Here is a 2013-nt window from a genome sequence, read left to right as displayed (position 1 = left end):
ACACACACACATACATGCACACTACATTTACTCATTTATCCATTTGTGTGGTCAATTACTCATTAAACAAATATTTGCTACTACTAAACCCTGGATATAGGGTTGCACTATAGATGCTATGTACAGGGTTTAGTGAATCCTGAGGTGGGGGGGAATGTAAGGAAAGAGAGATAAGCAAGGAATGACTCCTGCTATTTAGAAGTTTATTATCTTGCAAGACTCATGTCCGTATAACTAAAATGGATGATATGACGGAAGTGCTCCAAATATAAACCATGTGCTATGATAATGCTGAATGAGCCATTAATAAACACTAACCTTGAGCTGGGAGAAAAAGTGAGTAAGAGCATTCCAGAGAGAAGGAGCAACATGAGGAAATCACACACGAGTTATATCGGATGGAATAGCACAGGACAGGCAGGTAGTTTGGTGGGCTTAACAGGTAGAGTTTTGCTGGGAGTGCAGGGTCATAAGGCTGGGAAGGTAGATTTGGTATGTTTCTTGTAATATTTTGTGCATAACAATGAAGCAAATTCTGTGTTTTTTGGAACCCCACTTGGTTATACAAATATTTGGTCCAAGCAAAGATAGGCAAGGCTAAGGGAGAGAGTGAAAAAAGATTATTCTGCATATACACTAGGCAGTTAATTTATAGTGGAAGGCCAGAGTTGGCTTTAGACTGGACTACTTGAGCCATTTTTTGATGAGATTAAGGTCTATTTTACCTCTTGGAACTTCTCCATACCATAGGAGCTAACCCCCATGAGTTCTGGTGGCTCCGGGCAAGTTCTGAGTTTAGCATGGACTGTTCACAACCAAATCAAGATTCAGAGCTAGAGAACTAAGATGCCTGGGGCTACCACTAATATCAGGCTGGCAAATGCCAGATGACAAAGTATACCATTTCACCCATAAAATTCTTCCTTTTGTTCACACCAAGAATAGAATTCACTAAGTCGACAGGACACTGTGTCAATATATTATAGAAAAATCTAATAGAAAAAAATGGCAATTTTTTAACTCCATGCCTTCTAAAGGTATATTTCTCAGCAATTTCCAAGTCCACTGAAAACTAAAATCTGAAATTTCTTTTATCTCACTATCTACCCTATTTTATCCTGAATTTAAGCCTTGCCTCTAATTCTTTGATACTTAAGTATTAATCGACTATTGGTTGCTTATTATCAAGAATTAAATATCACTCAATGATCCACTAATTATTAATCAATATTAATTCTTAACATAGTCAAAAACAATAGACTGAGACTAAAAGACAAGACATATGTCACTTCTGAGATACTTTAGTCATATAGCATTATACCAAATGGCACCCTCCCTAATCTTTTCATGGAATATTTAGAGTTTGCATTTTTTGATGGTTCCTGTTGAGGCGATAGTTCATTTGTGGTTATCAATGAGTTAGTGTGTAAAAAAAAAAAAATCTCATTCTAACATCGTCGAGAGAAGAATCCTTTGTGTTTGTCCTTGGTTTGATAAAAATGGGTCTGGGAGACCATATACGGTAAGTGGAGATTAAAACCAGGGTTATGAATTGTAGTGTTCTCAGCCTTAGAGACCCAAAATATCTTATCAGAAAAGATACATTGTTTTAATTGCTCCTCGGTATATATCATTTCTCTCCTATTCGTCCCAGGTGGCTGTCGAAGACCGTGTCAGGCAGCTGCATGAAGCCCACAGGGACTTTGGCCCAGCGTCCCAGCATTTCCTTTCCAGTAAGTCGTTTTCAGCTTTTATCACTTAACCTCTTCATCACATCTTTGTTGCTAAGAATTAAGAGTTGGAAAAAAAAAAGAATTAATAATTGAATTACAGTCATCTCTGCTAGATGTAGTGGAGACATAAATCATCCTGAAATACAACTCGGTGGATAGATTCAGAAGAGCAAGGCCAATTAGATTATTTTGTCCAGTCTTCAGCTAATGCATAATTGTTTCCTGCAATGCAGTTTCAAATGCTAACTTTATTAATATTTCTGAGTCTTTATTTCTGCCT

The 2013-nt window shown here is 37.2% G+C and overlaps 1 protein-coding gene across 1 annotated transcript in view; it reads left to right on the top strand.

The window, feature by feature from the left end:
- DMD (dystrophin) overlaps positions 1-2013 on the top strand; it is a 2517447-nt gene that overhangs the window by 2285597 nt on the left and 229837 nt on the right. Inside the window, exon 60 of the mRNA XM_012638704.1 lies at positions 1655-1733. Within this exon, the coding sequence (XP_012494158.1) occupies positions 1655-1733 (79 nt within the window). The remainder of the gene's footprint in view (positions 1-1654; positions 1734-2013) is intronic.

This window comes from Propithecus coquereli, unplaced genomic scaffold, assembly GCF_000956105.1.
Source record: "Propithecus coquereli isolate 6110/MARCELLA unplaced genomic scaffold, Pcoq_1.0 Scaffold132, whole genome shotgun sequence".
Lineage (NCBI taxonomy): Eukaryota > Metazoa > Chordata > Mammalia > Primates > Indriidae > Propithecus > Propithecus coquereli.
Note: the sequence above shows the minus strand (reverse complement) of the source record. Positions and strands in the feature narration are given on the sequence as shown.